Genomic DNA, 21300 nt, shown 5'->3' on the forward strand with positions numbered 1-21300 from the left:
AGTAATATGATTTGCCAGTCGCATCAAGAAGGAGAGTGATTTAGATTTTTTTTGTCTAGTCTACTAATGATATGTGCGTAGATAATAGTACATTTCGATGCTAGGGCGGAAAGTATGTCATAAACAAGAATGACATTTCCGCACGTGTATCGAACGACGTTTTTTAATACAGTTGCGAAAAATTAAGAAAAACAACAAGTAAGAAATTCTAAACTTACTTATTTTTGGATTTTTCAGGCAAAGCACTCTCATTTGCAATTGCAGCCTTCTCACAAATGTCTGGCGGTGTTAAATCAATTTCAAACTCTGATTCACTCATTTTATAAGCAACTTTTTGAAAACATAAGATTGGAAAACAAAGTTGTTGTAAGTCAATGATCTTTTATACAAGATGTGTCATACATGTTCCAAAATTGAAGCACTCACCTTGTGTCATGTGGACAAGTTTGTCTCAGTCTGCCGGACGCAAGCGCGAAGGTGTACACCGGTTAATACTTTTCCACAAATAACGTGTATTAAGCAACAAAATGCCGACCTGCGTTATGTTGAAATGCTCATATTATCCACGGCAAGCAAAAAAAATAAAAAAATTGACGGCGTCACATATCATTCGTAAGTAAAAGCTGAAATAATCAGTTTTTCTTCGGTTTAATTTTGAATCAAATAAAGCCTGCCGCCATTTTCGCCGGCTGACAGAAAGAGATAAGTTTATGTTCTTACCAGCGAGAATGACAAGGACGCACCAACTGCGTACATAGATTATCATAGCAGACGCGTCATGGTAAGTTGCATTCATTGTTTGGTGCTTGTCGTACAAATAAGAGAAATAAATTTCAACTTTAATATTAAAGTTTTTTACTTGAACGCATTTTTTCTTGTAATTAAGTACAACAATTGGCAAATTAAAGATTAATATTGGCCATATTATTGTCCGGGTCGCGACAATTAAGTAAATAGGTATATTGCTGTTTTGCTGTTTATACAAAGATTTTTTTACTTTTATTAAATTGCAATAACATGAGATCAATCAAAAATAATATGTAATTGAAAAAACTATAACTAGTAATTAAATAGGGTATTCCATATGAACAAATCGTTATGACAGTTCTAAAAAAGTAACTGATTTGACTAGTAGTAAACTTTAATGCACTGAACTAAAATGATTTGCACCTTCTGTCAAACATCTTATTCCTTGATATTTTTTTTTTCTTAATAAGTTTTACGTTTCTCGCCATCTTCAATGTTTGCCGTCGTGTTATGGTGGTATCACTGATTTACCAAATTCACGCGCAAGTGACAAACACTACCCGTCTCTTTTTTACTTAAGTATTCTTTTAATTATGCCGTCTCTTTTACGCATTTGCGTATGAAGTTGTAAACAAATTGTAACTGATGCTGCCGCCACGTTGGCAGCATTGGTTGGCATCATTTTTTCGCTTGATATGTTAGTGTATGACGTATCTTGTATAAAAGATAATTGTTGTTATATCGATCTTTCGCAGTGAAAATTACTGACATTATGAAAAGTGTTTTTTTTTCTAGCTTTTATTCGACTATTGAACCCACTTCAATGAAGACTATAAATAAGACATAAACAATTGTAAATATAAAACATTGTATTATTATTACCTAAGTAGCGTTATTGAAGTGAAAACTTCTTTAGCGGCGCTGAGCACTTTTTGAGGTGGCGAAAAAATTATAAACTCGAGACAGCGTAAGGCGTAACGCGTAAGGCGTCTCTCCTCTCTTTCTACCGCACGGCGAAAATGTATGCCTGAGCCTGCTGTTTCATGTAGGGCGCTTGCGTGACGTTATGTTATGTGTGACGGACAATGTTATTCACCAAAGAACTTTAGTCATAAGTTCATAACGTATCATAATCAGGTCAATTATTTAAAACTGGACTTTTATATTAAGCAGTAAAGCTCAATGTTCTAATCTTGTACGGGCTGAAACACGAGGATCTCACAGTTACATTCTAACTTTATATCACTCCAATATAATTCAACAAAGCTACAGCTTGATGAAATCGCAAATAAAAGTGAACTCTAGTACTGGTGAATAAAACTCAAAATGTCATGACCAAATATATTTAGATGCGAGGTCTGCAAGGTTACTTTACAATTTTTATTCGAATTTTAAACAATTAACGCTACAAATTTAAGTTCACTGGCCAGCAATTTCGGAACTAAAGTTTTTCAATAGAAAGGAGGATGGGTCAATTATAGATAGTGCTGCAGACATTTTGGACTAGTCATTGAGTTTTCACTTCTGTCGGCACTCCCGGAGTGCAACCCGTTGTTTTTTTAGGATTATTTGTGTATCGTATATTTATAAAAACAATATCGAATGTTGCCTTTGGAAACTTATAAAATGCTTGCAGTAAGAAAAACGCCTCTTTGACAGGCGTTTAGGCAGCTATTCCGTTCCATTCAGACAACTTATTAAGAACGCCCAAGTAGCAAAGATAGCTCTATAACTACTCACTTTTAGTTCTATCTAACGCTCTGTGCGTATTAAGACACTTATAAGAGCACACTCGTGGTCCTACAGCTGTATAATAGATCTCAGTGATATTTATATAGCTTAGGGCTGATTAAAAGCTGCATTACGGCTCTGAAAACTACCATTAATACGCAAAGAGTGATATAAAGGTATATTTGCTACGACCCTATACAGCTTTAAGGGTTATCAAATGCTTTAACCGTTATAAGGTCTGTTTAGTGGATAAAATTACGCCATGTGCTGTATAAGGAGGTAATTGTGGACTTTTATTACGTTGACTTATTAAGGGAGCACAAGTGAACTATTATGAAGCTAATAGACGTATAATGGAACACATGTGGCACATAATACAGCTTGTCGCTTAACATGTTTACCCCTAAGCAGCTTTTATTACACTGACTTTTAAGGGAGCACGAGTGAACTAATATGAAGCCAATAGACGTATAATGGAACACATGTGGCGCATAATACAGCTTATCGCTGAACGTGTTTACCGCTAAGCAGCTTTTATTACGCTGACTTTTTAAGGAAGCACGAATGAACTATTATGAAGCCAATAGACGTATAATGGAACACACGTGGCGCATAATACAGCTTATCGCTGAACATGTTTACCGCTAAGCAGCTTTTATTACGCTGACTTTTAAGGGAGCACGAGTGAACTAATATGAAGCCAATAGACGTATAAATGGAACACATGGGACGCATAATACAGCTTATAGCTGAACATGTTTACCGCTAAGCAGCTTTTATTATTCTGACTTTTTGAGGAAGCACGAATGAACTATTATGAAGCCAATAGACGTATAATGGAACACATGGGGCGCATAATACAGCTTATCGCTGAACATGTTTACCGCTAAAGCAGCTTTTATTTCGCTGACTTATTATAAGGGAGAACGAGTGAACTATTATGAAACCAATAGACGTATAATCGAACACATGTGGCGCATAATACGGCTTAGCGCTGAACATGTTTACCGCTAAGCAGCCTATTATACTACCATTGGGACTGTCTGCATAGCGGCTGTTAAAACGTTCATAAGATGCCTTATAACTGTTTAGAGGTTCACTAGTGTATCGAAATAACGACTTGGACTTTATAGTGGGATATATAACAGTCGTATGCTGCATATAAGAATTTTAACGGTTCACGTTGCTTTTTAACATTGACCGCCATTTTATTGTATATAACCTACAAAATTGAAATTGCTTTTCCAACTTTTAAGGGTAACAATATGGTTTTGTGCCTGAGTTCTTAACCTAAATCATTAGTTTAGTACTTCCTATAACGTATTATTAACTTTTTATCTCATAATTCTGTCCGAACCACTGAAATAGTTTTTACACATAGCTTATTTATATCATTAATTTAAATAAATACTGATTATTTTCGTGGCGCACTGAAATTTTCTTAGATAATGTATATATATAATGTCAATAAACTTGCATTCCCAAACATCTTTCTCGCATTAATATATAAAAGATCATGTACAAACATTTAACTAAACACTTTAACAAAATGACTTATGGTGTCGTTGCGCTTAACGTTTTTGCTTCAATATAAATATGTTCACCTCTACGTTCGTCGTCACTATACTAAATATAATAGCTGATTTTTAAGGCAGAGGTGTAAAAGTATGTTATTAATTATCTTTTATTCAGCCCAACGTCAATCTTTTCCGGTATTAGGGCGCACATGTGACATATTAGCTGAATAAAGGGTAACTGGTGGTCTCTTACCCAGCCAATATACACCTCTTATAACTCCTGTTACCCCTTATAATTCCGTTAAATTGCTGCTACAACGCTCTTAAGTAGCTATGTGAACTTAAGGCTGCCTAATTTGTGCCCATTTAAGAGTTATAAAAGCTGAAAAGACGCTTATACAGCTCTTATGCAGTTTTTATATTCCAGCTTCAAGCGTATTCGTACTTCATTATGCGGCTGCTATTCAGCTAATCTGTGCTACTTGGGCGGTTTTTCAATATTCAATATAAAAAAAAATAAACGTGTTAGGGATCATCCATTAATTACGTCACACGAATTTCTAGGTTTTTTGACCCCTCCCCCCCTCCTTGTCACACTTGGTCACATTTTGCAAATCCCTCCCCACCTGGTGTGACGTCACATTTTAGGCAACTTTGTTTTCAACGAAATCGGTAATAGTAACTCGGCATTATTTTTTTTAATGAAAAATTATATTTTGTAAAAAAAATATTTAAAAAAAATGGTAAAAGAAATATTAGTAATTTTATTAACACAAAACCAATTAGGAACGAAAATTACTTCCAAAAACTTATTATTTAACTGTACAGCGAATAAAACAATATATATTAATTTTCGGTTACTGATGAAGTTAAAGTGACGTCACAATGTTTGTGACTCCCCCCTCCCCCATGTCACAACATGTCACATTTTCTTAAGGGTCCCTCCCCCTAAACGTGTGACGTAATTAATGGATGACACCTTGTAATGATGAAGAGGTAAGTAATACATATATTAAATGTATATTTTTCATATTTTTACATTAACAGTAGGTTTTCATGTTGATTACGACGTTTAAAGGAAACTAATATTAACACTCATCAATAAGCAGTCGTGAATTGGAACAAGTATAAAAAAATGGAAAAGTGAAAAGCACTAGTTCGCGAAAACCAACTTTCCGCACGCTAAACAGCTACGTAAAGTAGCACTTTTTGAGCAACTGTATTAAAAAATTCTATTTCTCAATTAAACATTTATTACGTACGAAAAATATTAGTAGGTACACTAGGTACACGAAATAAAGTAAATATTTTTGTGATATTATATAAATAAAATGCTAAATAATACGATTGTTCACAAAAAACTTATTTAATTAATTGACTGAATGGAACTATCATTGCCATGTTGGCTTTCGTAAACAGAAAAAAATAAAAAGTAAAACCGGCGCCCGGTATTTTCACTCAAAATTTACCAGTATCTAAATAATTCATCTTAAATTACAACCGTGTGAGAGTTTTTGTATAAAATGAGTTATTGTGATTAATTTTTGTAATGTATTTATATCAACGCAGTGCTGAATTAACAATATCATTCAGGTTCAAAGGAAAATTAAGTAATATATTCGTGTGTAAAGCACTCATGGAAACAATATGTACCACCCTACCAGCAACTAATCCGTGACGTCACAAACTGCCGCGAGGCGTTTTCGCGCGATGTTTATAGTAGCTATAATAAAATGCAATTATTTATGTTAAAACTTATGAGTATAGCTGATATATTATGTTTTCCGGAACCAATACTAGTGTACCGACATCGACAATATTAAAAGGGATTTCAAATTTGTCATCAGGCCAATAAATTGTATTTAAAATTAAAGAAATGTCATAAATTTTTGTAACAACCCTCGAATTTTTTTTGTCCTTATAGGTCATTTTCACATTTGTGTTTGGTAAAAAGACACAAAATTTAACAGGCGTTTTCTAAGTATATGAGTAAGGGGGTAAAGCGGAAACGATGCAGCGGATGAACTGGCCAGGAAAGGTTCAGAAACACCGCCACACGGACCCGAACCCATTATACCCCTACCAGTATCCTACATACAAAACCTGCTAGACCAACATCACAAACAGCTGCACAACAAGTACTGGCTTGAAATGAACACCCGTAGGCAGACCAAAGAAATTCTACCGGAACTTAACTACAAGCTTACCAAAATACTACTGAAAACACCCAGACACCAACTACGCAAAATAGTAGGATTGATCACAGGACATAACACACTAAACAAACACCTACATAATATGGGTAAAACAGACAGCCCCATGTGCAGGGAAGAAGAGGAAACAGCAAAACATATCCTCCTACACTGTAAAAAGGGAAAAGTACACAGGAACTAATACCTAGGGACTCCGTGCACACTGAAGGAGGCAGTTAGCAACCTGAAGACACTGCTAGGTTTCATGGAGGAGCAGGAGTGGCTAGAGTAGTGCTGCCTCGTTTTCACGCAAAATAGGCACAATGGTTGTCGACTAGCGGAAAATGCCCAGTATAACTAACTAACTAACTAAGGGGGTAAAGCAGAAAAGCTACCTGAGCGTAAATTGTGTGTCAATATTAAATAATATTTGACTTTGTTTCAGGTAAAAAGCCACCTAAACCAGCAGTCAGGAAAGCGGGCCCGAAAACTAAAAAAGGTACTAATTTTGTTTCGAAATCGGTGTAGAGATGACTTAAAAAACTTTTAAAGTTTTGACTAGTATACAGTGTGTTACCAGGACCCGGGCTTTTTTTAAGGGAGGTTAAAATATCGTATATCTATAATGTAACCATGACATTAATTTAATTAATACACTAAATTTCAGACTTCGTTAACTTTCTAACAAAATTTTAATTGCCCGCAATGTACAGCACAGTAAATTGACAAGTAAGTGCTAATGACAGCTCTTCATACTTTGTTTATTACGGAGTTTATTTCAAGATGCACTTAAGATAACTACACCAAATTAAAGCCACTCTGGTCTCATTCATAAAGACTTTACTACCAACTAAATTCAACTAAAATACAAACCCAACATTTCAATAAAATAATACATTAACTCCACATAATACGAGTACTTGACGTTGGTTTGGTACCTGTCTGAAGTGCTCGAGAATCCTTTCCTCAACTTGCACTGGCATGATCCCGTGCATGGCCCTTTCAGGCTGACCAGGGGCGATTGGCCTATTCTCACGAACACGCTGAAAAGCCGCTGTTATCAATCGAACATTGTGTGGATGTCGTTAATTTGCGAAGTGTTTCCTATAAAGCCTTACAGCCCGTTCACACAGAGTCTCCGTATTTACGGTACCCGTTTTAACGGATACGACAAAAAATTATGCTTTGTTCACACATAGGCACCGTATAACGTTCAACGTATCCGGCATTAACTGAGAGCCCGTTCACACATATGTAGTCTCCGTCCGGGCTCGCTTAACACAGTTTTTGTATAGGATTTTGCTTTGTTCGTCATTTCCGCAGCTCGGCCTTCGGCCTTGCCCAAAATTACTGGGGGTGGGGCACGCTTGGACATTCGGGATGAAGCTCCGGGCCTAACGGCCCTCCGCGGGGTCGGCCTTCGGCCTCCCAGGCTGATGCTCGCCCTTCGGGCTCGCTTAATCTACTTGGAAATTTGAGTTTGGCCCGTGTCCGCCGCCATTTTGGATTTGTTTTTTTTTTAATGCAGTTTGTTTTGTATTATAGCACCGTTTAAAAGTTGCCATACAAAATAAAAGTGGCCAGTTCTCCCACAATTGTAGAATTTTTCTAAAAAAATTTTTCCCCTAGGGATCTAGGGGGCTCCGAGATTCCGTGACCACAATTTCAGCGCGCTATCTTGAAAAAATTTAAAAAAAAGAGTCGGTCATTTTGAAAAAAAAATGCGAGGCCGAAGGCCGAGCTGCGGGAATGAAGTGCTCGCATGCGGATCTTTTCTTTCTAGCAAAAGTACAACTTCATTTCCTTTTCCCTCTGGAAAACCAACTACTACACAAAAACTACAGCACCAACAACAGCACAAACAACAACACCAACAACAACAATATATTTAACAAAAGAGCTCCCCCCGCCCCGCACCCCACACCAGGGACAGGAACCGGTTACCTTAACCGGGGTTTTTCATAGGGTTATTTTAGAGGTGTTTATAAAAACCCCTACCATAACGGTAACCGCTTAATAAGGTAACACTTTGATTCGGTAACCGTATCAGATCGAGTTAACCTCTGTTACCGGTAACCGAAATAAAAACCCAGTCTATTCAGTTACCTCATTATGAGGTTTTTGACCAGTTCAAACGACTGTAATCTTTACGCACACTTAAATTCAACTTATTATTGAATAACCGAGGTTGGCATGGGCGGTCTATGAAGCCTCCAGCACAAACAAGTTTTTTTGCCTTTCCTTTGTTTATCTTCATACCTACCTGTGTGGTGTGTTCTTATTATAAATATTACTAGTGGCTCTGTGAGCTGTAGACCTCGCGAGCAGAGCTTTAAATAACATGGTACTATAAGAGCTTTAAATATAGTAAATTAAAAAAAAAAAACAATACGAAATGTATGTGTAAAAAAATACAAAAAGTTATAATAATATCCCAGCATACAATTACTGAGGATCGAACCCAGACCCTCTGTGCAAACAGAAAAAGCGAACGTTTACAAACTGAGCCAAATAGTTCTTAGATGGGTTGACGAAATTTAGCTACTCCTTCTCAAATTAAAATTAGTTAAAATTAAATATCTCCATACCTTCGAAACCAGCGAAATAAATTTTCTGAATTTTTGGCCATTTAATCTATAAACATATCTCAAAAAGAAAACACTCGTATGGTACCGATACCACTATTTGTTTAGGCGCGAGCTATCACAACTCCGCCATTTAAAAAAAAATCAAAAAACCGGACGGACAAAAAAATTTTATTTAGACAGAATCCAGTCACAAAATTTCACGAGATTCGGTTAAGAATTACGACAAGTACGGCTACCACCAGTTTTGACATTGACATAACGCTCACGTTTACGTAACTTACTTTCTATGCATCTCGCTCGTACTCGCATATGCGAGCAATAGTGCAAGCGAGATGTACAGAAAGTAAATTACGTAGACGTGAGCGTTATGTCAATGTTAAAACTGATGGTAGAGGCTCTGTAGAGGAGAACATCCGGACATACGAAAGCAAAATGCTCCAGTCGAAACGTAGACCTTCGCTACGCTCCGGTCAATTATATTATAACTAAAATAACTAAAATAAATAAATTAAATAAATTAAATAAGTTTAATAAATTAAATAAATTAAATAAATTAAATAAATTAAATAAATTTAATAAATTAAATAAATTAAATAAATTAAATAAATTAAATAAATTAAATAAATTAAATAAATTAAATAAATTAAATAAATTAAATAAATTAAATAAATTAAATAAATTAAATAAATTAAATAAATTAAATAAATTAAATAAATTAAATAAATTAAATAAATTAAATAAATTAAATAAATTAAATAAATCAAATAAATCAAATAAATCAAATAAATCAAATAAATCAAATAAATCAAATAAATCAAATAAATCAAATAAATCAAATAAATCAAATAAATCAAATAAATTAAATAAATTAAATAAATTAAATAAATTAAATAAATTAAATAAATTAAATAAATTAAATAAATTAAATAAATTAAATAAATTATATAAATTATATAAATTAAATTAATTAAATTAATTAAATAAATTAAATACGTTAAATAAATTAAATACGTTAAATAAATTAAATACATAAAATAAATTAAATAAATTAAATAAATTAAATAAATTAAATAAATTAAATAAATTAAATAAATTAAATAAATTAAATAAATTAAATAAATTAAATTAATTAAATGAATTAAATAAATTAAATGAATTAAATAAATTAAATGAATTAAATAAATTAAATAAATTAAATAAATTAAATAAATTAAATAAATTAAATAAATTAAATAAATTAAATAAATTAAATAAATTAAATAAATTAAATAAATTAAATAAATTAAATAAATTGAATAAATTAAATAAATTAAATAAATTAAATAAATTAAAAAAAAATTGAATTAAATAAATTAAATAAATTAAATAAATTAAATAAATTAAATAAATTAAATAAATTAAATAAATTAAATAAATTAAATAAATTAAATAAATTAAATAAATTAAATAAATTAAATAAATTAAATAAATTAAATAAATTCAATAAATTAAATAAATTAAATAAATTAAATAAATTAAATAAATTAAATAAATTAAATAAATTAAATAAATTAAATAAATTAATTGAGTTAATTGAATTAAATGAATTAAGTGAATTAAATTAATTAAATGAATTAAATGAATTAAATTAATTAAATGAATTAAATTAATTAAATGAATTAAATTAATTAAATGAATTAAATTAATTAAATAAATTAAATTAATTAAATTAATTAAATAAATTAAATAAATTAAATAAATTAAATAAATTAAATAAATTAAATAAATTAAATAAATTAAATAAATTAAATAAATTAAATAAATTAAATAAATTAAATTGAATTAAATAAATTAAATAAATTAAATTGAATTAAATAAATTAAATAAATAAAATAAATTTAATAAATAAAGTCAATAAAATCAACAAAATATTGTACACGACGCGCGTTTAGATTAATAAGATGTAACTAGATAATAAAATAATTAAGATATAATTTAGATAAGCCAAAGTTTGTGAATAATAAAATATCCTCCTATTGTGTTTCATTACGTAACTCTGCATAACGGGAGGGGCAAAGTGTGGGTCGCCGGCGGCGACACACACTTTGCGCCTTTCAAATAAGAATGTGATAATAGGCTAATTAAGAAAAAAGTCTAATTAGAAAAATAAGTTAGGTAGAATAGCATAAGAAATAAAACTTGTAAATTAATAAATATTTAAATAAAGAAAGCATGAGGGCCGAGGAAAAGAGAGGTATCATATTAGAAAGAGAGGTATCATATTAGAAAGAGAGGTATCTTATTAGAAAGAGATAGGAAGTCTGCGCGCATGCGCCGATCTCTCTCGATCCGCGCATGCGCGCCACGCGGGTAGCGGGGGACGAGGTACATAAAATAGGCAGTAATAAAAGCCGGTACGTCGCCCCGCTCAGCGTCAGTCCAGAGCCAGCAGCCGACTAGGAAACAACTAAAAGGAAAAGAAGAAACCTCTCCAACCTCGACCCTCCTGCATCTGAAGAAGCCAGCTGCGTTGTTTTATTGCTCCATCCTCTGCCGCCTACGAGAATTTCTACAGTCCACTCTCCCCCCCCCTGCGCACCCCGCTGCGATGTATGAAGATAGGGCCTAACACTCACATTGTTTGGTCCTCGTCGAAGCCGGATCTCTGAAGCAAGAACACAGCAAGATGGTAGTAACAAGAAACAACCACAACAAGGAAGATGAAGAGTCGTCAGAAAATACCGCAAAATCTCCGAGCTCCGAGGAAACCGGCACCACGTCAGGCACCGGCACCACGTCGGGTACCGGCACCACGTCGGGCACCGGCACTACGTCGGGCACCGGCACTACGTCGGGCACAGGCACTACGTCGGGCACAGGCGCAACGTCGGACTCAGCGAAGACGTTGGACACAGCTGCATCGTCGGGTACGGGCGCCATCAGGAAGACGCGTCCCACACCAGAGGACCTACCCGGGCCGAGCAACGCCGTCCACCCCGCTGACACGTCGGGCATTAAGGCCACACCTGCGGCCAGCCTCGCCGCCACGATCGTCGAGCGCAACCCCGTCGAACTGATGCCCCCACCGCCGACGAAGCCCGCTCGGTCACACCGATCCAAGGCCTCCAGCAAGAGACTCCTCGCGGAGTTGGAGGCCAAGGAGAGGTTAGCCGAGCTAGAACTGAAGCGCGTGCAAGCGGAAACCGAGCTAGCGAGAATACGTCAAGAAAGAATAGACCTGGCGTCATCAAGAGAGGAGTCAGAAGAGGAAGAGGACCTCGCTCCACAGCGCATCGCTGACTGGTTCAATCGCCGACCCGAACGAGCGACAACATTAGAAGAGGCCGCCCATATAGAAGAAACGCAAGAGCCCGCCGCGCGCACTACTAGACGACGCGCGCGACCGGAAACATACGAAGATGCTCGTGCGATGGACGTGTCGTCGCTAACCGCCGCCCTCACAGAAGCCATTCAAGCCAGCAAGTCTTACAAGAAGTACATACCTGACCTGCCGACGTTTAGTGGCCTGTGTCACAGATTAATAAATAGTTACTACGTAACAGATACTTCATTCCCAAACAAAAGCAAAAATACCTACGCTATAATAGCCTACAGAACCTTAATAATAATACCTGCTGCTCAGGACAAGAAGAAATGTACCATAAGTACGCGCACAAAGAGTCGAGACTGTGTTGCCCGCCGTTCGAGTCACGTGCCAACGCGTCATCGTAAGAATGCGCTAGGGTTGTAGCTACCCTACCTATGATGATTATTGTAATAAAACGAATGTTGCGAATCAAATATGTTTTAGTTTTAATATAATGATTTATAATTTTTTCACTTCTCGGAATTCTCTGTTATTAAAATTTAATAAGTAGTTGAGAATATCCTAAATCGCGTAAATAATTTTAATAAATATTCAGGAGCAAAGCAACGGACAATCAACGGTTTTTAAAAGTTGTAATACGGTGCTACCAGGCCGATTAATTATTACGTCGTCAAAGTTATTTAAAAATACTTTTTCTAACCCTTCAATATAATTATTAAACTTTCAGGTGGGACCTTTAGCCCGCCATAAAAAGATGAATTTTTATTATAGGCTTTTTCCTTTGTTTTTTTGACTTTTTCTCCCATCTACTGCACAATAATTACGTGGTTTCGGCATTTCGAAGTATAAGCGCGGGAAACGCGCGGTGCAATGCGGTGCGAGCGCTGAGGCGGGCGTTCGGCGGCCCTCTGTCGGTTGTATCGTCGACGATACGCCGAGCGGTAGGCATATAGCGCGTGGCCTTGAGCGTGTGACGGAGGCCTGCCTGTGTACCGAGTGGCTACAATTTAAGGCCGCGTACAACGAGTCCGCGCCCAGTTTCTCCGCAAGTGAAAACGTCGCCCGTATAAGAAGAAGTCTAAAAGGTGTCGCCTGGGAGGCCGTCAGCGCCCTCCTCATCAGCCAGCCGCATCCAGAAGACGTCATCAAAGCACTAGAAAGAAGATACGGAAGGCCAGACGCACTACTTGTCAACGAACTGGAGAAGCTAAAGGGACTGCCGCGCCTCACCGACAACCCACGTGACCTGTGCATATTCGCCAGCCGGATCGCTAACACAGTGACGACTATCGAGATATTGAAGAAGCCGCAGTATCTCTACAACCCCGAGTTACTGCGGTCGATAGTTGACAAGTTATCGCCGATAATTCGCAACAAGTGGTACGACTACGCAGCTACAAGAGAAGAGACGCCCGAACTTAAGAAGATTGCCGACTTTTTGAATAATGAAGCCGACAAGTGCACGCCTTACGCTCCGCCTGAAAATACAACGGAACATAAAGAAGTAAGAAGTGCAAGAAAGAAGCCCGAGCGAACCTACGCCGCCGCAGTCGAAATCAATAAGAAGCCAAAAGAAGAGAAGCCGGCGTGCCCGTTATGTGAGCACGCTACGCACCAATTGCCGTCGTGCCCGCAGTTTATGAAGATCGACACGAACGAGCGCTGGGAAGTGGCCAAGAAGAACAACATTTGCTACCGATGCCTCGTCAGCAAGCATCGACGCTTCGCCTGCCGCGCCAAGCCTTGTGGCCAGCAGGGCTGCCCCATGAAACATCATCGCCTACTACACCACGAGAAGTCGCCACCCGCGGCCGCCGCTGCAGCCGCTGCCGAGCCACCCTCACCACGCAAGCCAGAAGAAGTCGTGGCCTCGGCAGTGAACCAGATCGCCTGCGCGACAGCACAAACAAGACGCGCCTACCTGAAGATAGTACCAGTCACACTACGCGGCCCGCGGGCGGAAGCAGACACTTTCGCTCTACTAGATGAAGGCAGCACCGTGACAATTATCGACTCGGCGCTGGCGGACACACTCGGGCTCAACGGCCCCACCGAACCAATGTGGGTGCAGGGCATAGGCGGGAAAGAGATGGAGCACAATCAGAGCAGGAGGGTCGAGGTCTACATACGCAACAAGTACGGCGGGCAGGAGCAGCGCATACCAAACGCGCACACCGTCGGCAGTCTGGGCTTCACCACACAATCCATAGGTGCGAGCGAGATAGATGGCTGCACACATCTCAGAGGACTCAAGCACAAGTTAACCTACCAAGGCGCAACCCCACAAATACTCATCGGTCAAGACAACTGGGAGCTAATCGTGTCGCGGGAAATAAGAAAAGGACGGCGCGATCAACTCGTCGCTTCAAGAACCCTACTAGGATGGGTACTTCACGGCTGCCGCACCACTAGAGCGGAGCCGATCGCGTACTGCTGTGCGCACCTCACGCGGGCCAAGTCGAACGAAAACATAGAAGAAACAATGAAGAAATATTTCGCTCTCGAGTCCCTATCAATCGAGCCGAGGCGACCGAGCAGCGATCCCGAACAACAAGCGCTTCGCATATTAGAAGAAAAGAGCCGCCGCTTACCCGACGGCAGGTTCGAGACGGGGCTACTGTGGCGCAACCAAGAAGAAAGAATACCCAACAATCGCAACGACGCACTGAAGCGGCTACACACGCTCGAGAGGAAGCTGGATCGAGACGCAAACCTGAAACAACAATACACCGAGCGCGTCAACAATCTACTCACCTCAAGCTACGCCGAGCGCGCGGCCACGCCACCAAGCGGCAGGACGTGGTACCTACCTCACTTCGCCGTCTGCAACCCAGAGAAGCCGAAGATAAGACTGGTCCATGATGCTGCGGCCACCTCACACGGCCGCAGCCTCAACGACATGCTGCACACGGGTCCAGATTTCCTGCAATCACTACCCGGCGTCATCATGAAGTTTCGTCAACACAGCATCGCGGTCTCAGCTGATCTGAAAGAGATGTTCATGCAGATCAAGATACGCGAAGAGGACAGGGACGCACTTCGCTTCCTATGGAGGGGCGATCGCCGCGAGGGAGAGCCAGAAGAATACCGCATGACTTCAGTTATATTCGGCGCGTCGTCATCGCCGTGCACCGCTCTATACATCAAAAATAGAAACGCACGAGAGCACGCGACACAGTACCCGGAGGCTGCGCGAGCAATAGAGCGCAACCACTACATGGACGACTATCTCCAGAGCTTCAACACAATAGAAGAGGCAAGACAAGTGACAAGAGACGTCGATCATGTACACCAACAAGCCAAGTTTCAGCTGCGTGGGTGGGCTACGAACGAATATGAAGCAATAAGAGACGTCGTCGGCAGCGAAGAGCGAGAGGGAAACACTGTCCCTATCGGCGGGAGCGAGATAGAAAAAACGCTCGGCCTGCTGTGGGACACAAACGAAGATAGCATCCGGTTTCGCCTCAACACTAGAAGAGCTCAGCCCGAGGTGGTCAATGACCTCCGGCCTCCGACGAAGAGAGAAGCCCTAAGCATCATAATGTCAATATTTGACCCGCTCGGCCTGATTTCACCTATCACTACGCCGGCCAAGCGAATAATGCAAGACACGTGGCAACATAACACGAGCTGGGACGAAGCTATACCCGAAAATCTGCGGGAGCGCTGGAGCGAGTGGCTACAACAACTGCGAGACCTAGGTACCCTAAAAATACCTAGATGCTACGACGCAACGCCTGCCGCCGTGCGCGAGCTACACACTTTCGTCGACGCTAGTGAAGAAGCATACGCCGCCGCCGTGTACTGGAGGATGACGCGAGCCGACGGGTCAGTCAAAATAGCCCTGGCCGCCGCCAAGAGTCGCGTCACACCTAGGAAGCCTATCTCCATACCTAGACTGGAGCTGCAGGCGGCCGTCCTAGGCGTACGGCTAGCAAGAACAGTGATAGAAGAGCACGACTTCGAGATCGCTTCAAAAATATACTGGAGCGACTCTCGCACGGCGCTAGCATGGATACGCGCCGAGCCCCGTACATTCAAGACGTTCGTGGCCCACAGACTCGCCGAGATAGAAGATCACACTAAGAAAAACGAGTGGAGATGGGTACCGACAGCACACAACGTAGCCGACGACGCGACCCGCGCCACACCAGCTGACTTCGATACGAGCCACAGATGGTTCGTTGGCCCGTCATTCCTGTACAATGAAGAATCGACTTGGCCCCGTGAGAATAAAGTCGAAGTTCCCGTGACCGGTGAAGAAAAAGAGACGTGTGCTGCGACAGCCGCCGTGCCTGAAAATAAACACGCGGCCATACCTAAGTTCGAGCGCTTCTCAAAGTGGACGCGACTACTACGTGCGACCGCACGTGTGCTACAGTTCATCGACCTCGTGCGCCCTCGACCCCGTGACCCCGCCCGGCCCGCGACACAACTTATCGCGGCGGCCAGGCGCAAACGAACGCGCGCAAACGAGACACAAGACGGCGCCTGGAACAAGCGTGCCACTCACACACGCACACCTGTCAAGATCGCCGCTACGCCGCCACAAGAAGATAAGAAGTACTTAGTGTTAGAAGCCAAATACCTAAGTGCCGCCGAGAAACTACTAGTACGCGCCTCACAAGAAGATAGCTACGAAAAAGAGAGAGGGCGCATAGCAAGCGGCCGCGCGCCAGACAAGGACGACCGACTGGCCAAGCTGAGTGTCTATATGGACGGCGATCACATTATACGTCTGCGGGGCAGAATAGCGGCCGGCGACTTACAAGAAGAGACAGTGCGACCTATAGTGCTACACGGGAAACATCACTATACAAAGTTATATGTTTCTCACGTTCACGAACAGTTACATCACGGCGGCACCGAAATAGTGGTTAACGATCTGCGACAGCGTGTGCATATAGTGAAAATAAGACCGACAGTGAAACAAGTGATCGCCCAGTGCCCAAAGTGTCGCCTGCGTCGCGCCAAGCCCGCGGCGCCATCTACGGGTGACCTGCCAGCGGCGCGCCTAGCACATCACGTTAGTCCCTTCACATACACGGGTCTGGACTACTACGGGCCGCAAGAAGTTACAGTGGGCCGTCATAGAGAGAAAAGGTACGTCGCACTGTTCACCTGTATGACGTCGAGGGCCGTACACCTGGAGATGGTTGCCTCACTGAGCACCGACTCCGCCATCAACGCACTGCGCCGCTTTATCGCTCGGCGCGGGTGCCCTACCGAACTGTGGAGTGACAACGGGACTGCCTTCAGAGGTGCACACCGAGAGCTGGCGGAAGCAATGAGAGACGCCGCCCACGCACGCCGCATCAATTGGCGTTTCCTTCCCCCCGCCGCCCCATTCATGGCGGGCGTGTGGGAACGTATGGTGCGCACCGTCAAAGAAGCAATGAAGGCTACGCTGCACGAGAAGTACCCGAGCGACGAGACCCTGCAGACCCTACTGGCGGAGGCGGAGGCAACCGTCAACTCAAGACCGCTGACCTACGTGGCCGTGAATCCAGAGGACCCGCCGGCCTTGACCCCGAACATGATCCTGCTGGGGCCGGACTGCTACTCACCTGCACCCGGCACCTTCGAGGAGAGCGACACCAACGCGCGACAACACTGGAAGCGCGCCCAGCAGCTCGCCGACACCTTCTGGCAGCGCTGGGTTCGCGAGTACGCGCCGCTACTCCAACACCGGCGGGAGCCCTACGACGGAGGAGTCGCCCCGGCCGTCGGAGACGTCGTCATCATCTGCGACTCCAACCTCCCCCGTAACACATGGCCACGGGGGATAGTGACGCAGACGTACCCGGGCAAGGATGGCGTGGTTCGAGTCGTGGACGTCTCTACGAGCAAGGGACACGTGCTGAGGAGGCCGACAAAGAAGATCGTCGTGCTACCAGTAGGTTCGCGAAGCGACGGCGGGAGAAATGTACACGACGCGCGTTTAGATTAATAAGATGTAACTAGATAATAAAATAATTAAGATATAATTTAGATAAGCCAAAGTTTGTGAATAATAAAATATCCTCCTATTGTGTTTCATTACGTAACTCTGCATAACGGGAGGGGCAAAGTGTGGGTCGCCGGCGGCGACACACACTTTGCGCCTTTCAAATAAGAATGTGATAATAGGCTAATTAAGAAAAAAGTCTAATTAGAAAAATAAGTTAGGTAGAATAGCATAAGAAATAAAACTTGTAAATTAATAAATATTTAAATAAAGAAAGCATGAGGGCCGAGGAAAAGAGAGGTATCATATTAGAAAGAGAGGTATCATATTAGAAAGAGAGGTATCTTATTAGAAAGAGATAGGAAGTCTGCGCGCATGCGCCGATCTCTCTCGATCCGCGCATGCGCGCCACGCGGGTAGCGGGGGACGAGGTACATAAAATAGGCAGTAATAAAAGCCGGTACGTCGCCCCGCTCAGCGTCAGTCCAGAGCCAGCAGCCGACTAGGAAACAACTAAAAGGAAAAGAAGAAACCTCTCCAACCTCGACCCTCCTGCATCTGAAGAAGCCAGCTGCGTTGTTTTATTGCTCCATCCTCTGCCGCCTACGAGAATTTCTACAGTCCACTCTCCCCCCCCCTGCGCACCCCGCTGCGATGTATGAAGATAGGGCCTAACACTCACAAATATAAATAAAGTAAATAAAATAAACAATTTTTTTAGTATTTTTTTTAGTTCTGACGGCACTTTCTAAAACTACTTTAATGTAGCAAACCAGTAAGCAACCGATAATAAAGGTTACCATAACTGAATGAAAACCTGTTAAAAACCCTTAACAAAAACCCTATCGCGATGGGGTTTTGAGATTAACTCGGTTAAAGGTTAGGGTTACCGTTTCAATAAGGTTACCATTACAATCAGGTAACAGTATGATAGGGTTACCGAATGATAAGGTAACCGAATCGATTGGGTTACCGAATTGATAGGATTAAGCGTAAAGAGGGGTTTTCCGGTCCTTGCCCCACACACAGTTTATATCCAGTAAAAACGTACGGATACATGACGGATACGTATTCCGTTCATCCAGTATTTCGATGACAAAACGGAATGTCATAATTTAACGGACCGACATTTTTTACTGTATACTGAATACTGTGTCATATGTGAAGTCGCTCATACAACTCCATACGCCATCAATGAAAAAAAACGTATACGATAAAACGGAACAGTAAAACGGAGACCCTGTGTGAACGAGCTGTTAAGCTGCAGTTCCACGTGTATCAACAACTCTCGAGCATTGTAACCCATTTTAAAGAAAAGCGAATACCAGTTTTTCTAATATTTTTTGGTTTGTTTTGACAACCCGACATGTTGACGACTTTTGAAATTGTCATGTCAAAGTTGACAAAAAACTTTTTAATTAATGTATTAAAACCTCCATACATGAACCCAATGATAAGGACGACAATAATTTTACGATAGTTGTCTCAGTTTTTTACCCCCGTACCACGACATGCCTTGTATAGTGTGAATCAAGCGATCTGAGCTAGTTTACTCAAAGAGTCTCAAGAATACAATACCATTGAGTGGTAAACCACAAATTAGGATAATCCCCTCGTAGTAAAAGCAGATTATAACCGCCTTGAAATGTTAGTATAGATTAACGACTCTATTTCTTTAAACAATAGACTACAAAATACACTAACTAAATAATGGCTAACCCAACTTTTTTTGCATTTAACAACCATTGACACCTGTCGTGGCTAAGGTGCATGTGACTTTCCAAAAGATTGAATATGATATTATCTTTTTAGACCATTTTAACCCCATTCAACAAGAAATAAGGTTTAGAATTCAATATACATGCAATGTACTTCTAACTTATTTTATAAGTAAATTGGTTGGCGCCTACGAGAACAAAAGCAGATAATAGTATTGTAATAGAACAATGCCATTGTTAGTACAGGTTAGTGAACAAGCTCAGTTGAAAGAATTTTATCTATACCACGTGCGTTAGCGATATGAGTAATGACAATTACGCAGTACACCCACTACATTGCGTGTGCGAATTTTGGAAATTTAATTAAGCAGTTAATTTACATAATTATGATTTGCTAATACACGCAAACAACTGCTAATGGACCATATTAATAAAGTTTTAATAAAAGCCTGCATTCCGGTAACACACTGTATAGTGTGTTATAATTTATCTTGTTTATTCGTTAGATGACACGCCTCCAACGCCGCCGGGTCCGTCCGGTTTCAGAGTGCCACGACCGCCACCCTCTGAAAGCAGTGAGTATATTTCATCATAATCATAAAAGCCTTTATTGCCGAAACTAAAACAGTATTACATCACATTTATAAACAAATTTACTTAAAAACTAACACATCGTATTGTCCGGATTAGTGTTCAGCGTGTCTTCTGACACATAGGCCTCTCCCAGCTGTTTCCATTCGTTTCTATCCTTGGCTTTCCTGGTCCAGTCCAGGTGGCGCCCCCTATAGACTTGATGTCATCCATCCATCTTTTAATTGGTCTACCTCTTTTTCTGTTACCGTCTCGTGGTTGCCAGTTTGTAATTATTTTGGTCCATTTATCCTTACCATCCCGTGTCATATGTCCTGTCCATTGCCATTTTAACTTTCTTACTTTCTTAATTAAGTCTACTACTTTTGTTTTTGCTCTTATTTCTTCCGCTCTTTTACGATCTTTTAATGTGATGTTCATCATACTTCTTTCTATTCCTCTTTGGCAGGTTCTAAGCTTTTCGAGATGTTTCTGAGTGAGTATATTTACCATGTGTATAATAAGGGCGAGATGAGCCGGCTCGACCATGAATCTCAGTTAGCTAAAATTATGGTGGCGGTGTGCTCACGTGCCCAAAATGCGCACGAATATTTAGCAGAAAGATAGGGTACTCGAGACACCCAAATTCACAGACTAGACGCCGACGGTCATAATCATAATTTAGAATAGAATAGAATAGAAAATGTTTACTGACAAAAGAAAACGATCTCACAACGCACATGAACACAGGTGGATCCCAAACTAGGCTATGGATATGACTTGGGCTCCTACAATGCAATTGACATTAGAAAATTTTACAGAAAATATTACTGACATTTAAATGACTAAGAATTAGTATAAAACAAGTATAAGAGGAAAAGTTAAAGTTAGGATAAATAATTTAAGAAGAGATTAACTATTTAAAACAAGAGGAAGCTCACAACTAGTTACTAACTAATTAATTTACAAATTAAAGTGAGTGA

At 40.5% G+C, this 21300-nt stretch overlaps 1 protein-coding gene across 1 annotated transcript in view; it reads left to right on the forward strand.

The window, feature by feature from the left end:
* The window catches only part of LOC134805165 (uncharacterized), a 57503-nt gene extending 36559 nt beyond the window's left edge, over positions 1-20944 (forward strand). Inside the window, exons 8-10 of the mRNA XM_063778463.1 lie at positions 6633-6686; positions 20254-20322; positions 20787-20944. Coding sequence (XP_063634533.1) covers positions 6633-6686; positions 20254-20322; positions 20787-20944 — 281 coding nt within the window. The remainder of the gene's footprint in view (positions 1-6632; positions 6687-20253; positions 20323-20786) is intronic.
* Positions 20945-21300: the final 356 nt, after the last annotated feature.

This window comes from Cydia splendana, chromosome Z, assembly GCF_910591565.1.
Source record: "Cydia splendana chromosome Z, ilCydSple1.2, whole genome shotgun sequence".
Lineage (NCBI taxonomy): Eukaryota > Metazoa > Arthropoda > Insecta > Lepidoptera > Tortricidae > Cydia > Cydia splendana.